The sequence below is a fragment of the Echinops telfairi genome, unplaced genomic scaffold (genome assembly GCF_000313985.2).
Source record: "Echinops telfairi isolate 266 unplaced genomic scaffold, ASM31398v2 ScPeMD7_7457;HRSCAF=8495, whole genome shotgun sequence".
Lineage (NCBI taxonomy): Eukaryota > Metazoa > Chordata > Mammalia > Afrosoricida > Tenrecidae > Echinops > Echinops telfairi.
The window spans coordinates 41,802,115-41,803,898 of NW_022111357.1; the positions used below are offsets into that span (position 1 = coordinate 41,802,115).

The 1,784-nt window shown below is 55.5% G+C and overlaps 1 protein-coding gene across 1 annotated transcript in view; it reads right to left on the reverse strand.

Moving 5' to 3' along the window:
* The window catches only part of CCDC27 (coiled-coil domain containing 27), a 25,943-nt gene that overhangs the window by 2,949 nt on the left and 21,210 nt on the right, over positions 1-1,784 (reverse strand). The window contains exons 9-10 of the mRNA XM_004705471.1: positions 835-939; positions 377-501 (exon numbers count right to left, since the gene is read on the reverse strand). Coding sequence (XP_004705528.1) covers positions 377-501; positions 835-939 — 230 coding nt within the window. The remainder of the gene's footprint in view (positions 1-376; positions 502-834; positions 940-1,784) is intronic.

Genomic DNA, 1,784 nt, shown 5'->3' on the forward strand with positions numbered 1-1,784 from the left:
TGGGGTGCCAGCTGAACGGAGGGAGTGGCTGCCCAGTCCTAGACTTCCTGATACCCAGCACCTTGTGCACACCTTGTGGCCCAAGCCTGGCATGGCAGTAAGGGCTCAGGGAGGGACCTCCCAGGGAGGAACCAGCAAGTGCACTTTGAAATGGGGGTGGGGAGTGGGGGGAAGTGGTAGGCAGTGGTTCCACGTCAATCAGGCCCATAACCCTGGGTGGGGGCACTGGGGAGAAAAAAAGAGATGGAGACCACTGCCAACAATAGTTTAATTCTAAACCAGAGGCAGCGGTCAGGCAGACCCTCAAGGCGGCCTCTTGAACCAGGTCCTGGTCTCCGCTGGGCTGACCCTACGGGGCATCCTGGCCGTGACCTACTTGAGGGCCATCCTCTTGGACTTGCTGGACGAGGAGTAGGGGCCTTCCATTTGGCTCAAGGTTGGGATTTTCACACCTTTCTGCTTCAGCTGGTTATAGAAGTCATTTCTCTCTGTGATGACCTTCTATGGAAGAGACACACAGCCTGCCTGGAGGGGGCAGCTCAGTGGCCACCACCCCCAAGCATCCTGCCTGGAAGGCAGCTAGAGCTGGACAGTCAGGGCTAAGAGAGACTCTGGGGGCAGTCTGGTCCCCACTGACAGAGCAGAGAGACATTCGCGGCGCATATCTGTCCACCACAGAGAGAAGCTCCTGGTCAGTCGGCAAAGGAGATGCTCAGAGGACAAGAATGGAGTTGTCAGATTCCAACCCAGGCACACCCGCCCCCCGCCCCCATGGCTGAAGATCCTGGAGGTGTAGCCCAGGGACAAGGCCCCCGGCTGAGGACCCGGACATACTTGCAGAGCCTCTAGGATGTCATTGTCAGAGATCTCGGTGACCAAGGACTTGACCCCTGAATAGCTGAAGGTGGCCTGGATGATTCTATTTCGTAGTCTTTCAAGCTATGAGACAAGGGTCATACCAGTCTCAGGCCTTTGCCAGAGAAAGGCATCCACAACCTTACAGAAGGTTACAGGCTCCCTGTGCGGGTCGCACGTTGGGTTGCTAACCACAAGGCCAGGAGTTTGAACCTAGCAGCTGTTCGTGGGAGAAAGACGAGGCTTCCTGCCCTTGTCAGGATTTACAGCCCCGGAGACCCAAGGGGCAGCCCTATCCTGTCCTCTAGGGTGGCTAGGAGTCAGAATTGAGTCATGAATGGGAAAGACCCCTGGTGGCTTAGTGGCTTGTGCATTGACTACTAACTGCCAGGTCGCCGGTTCAAACCCACCAACTGCACTGAGGAAAAATGACGAGGCTGTCTGTTCCAATAAAAAAGATTCACAGCCTCCAAAACCCACAGGGACAATTAGATGGCTGTGTGGATGACAAGTGGCTATTACCCTGACTGTGCCTGCGCTGACAAGAGCTCCAGGCGGTGCACTTCCAGACCACCAGCTGCTTGGGGGCGAAACAGCAGGCTTTTCTCCTCCCCAGGGGCAGTTCTCCTCGGCCCGACAGGGTCTCTCTGAGTTGGCATGGACTGGACAGCGGGGAGCTTGAGTTTGGGTTTTAGTTTCCAGTTGTAGGAGCCCCTGGGTGGTGCAAAAGGTTCAGGTGCCCAGCTACTTACTTACTGAGAAAGGTTGGAAGCTCAAAGCCACTGCTCATCAGGGCAATCCCCCTAAAATATGCATTGTAACCTAACCTCTATGCTTGTGATCCCCATCCCAATGGGGAATGGGTTGTCTTTGTTATGTTAATGAGACAGGATCAGAGCAGGCTGTAGTCCGAGCTCCTGATGGCACAG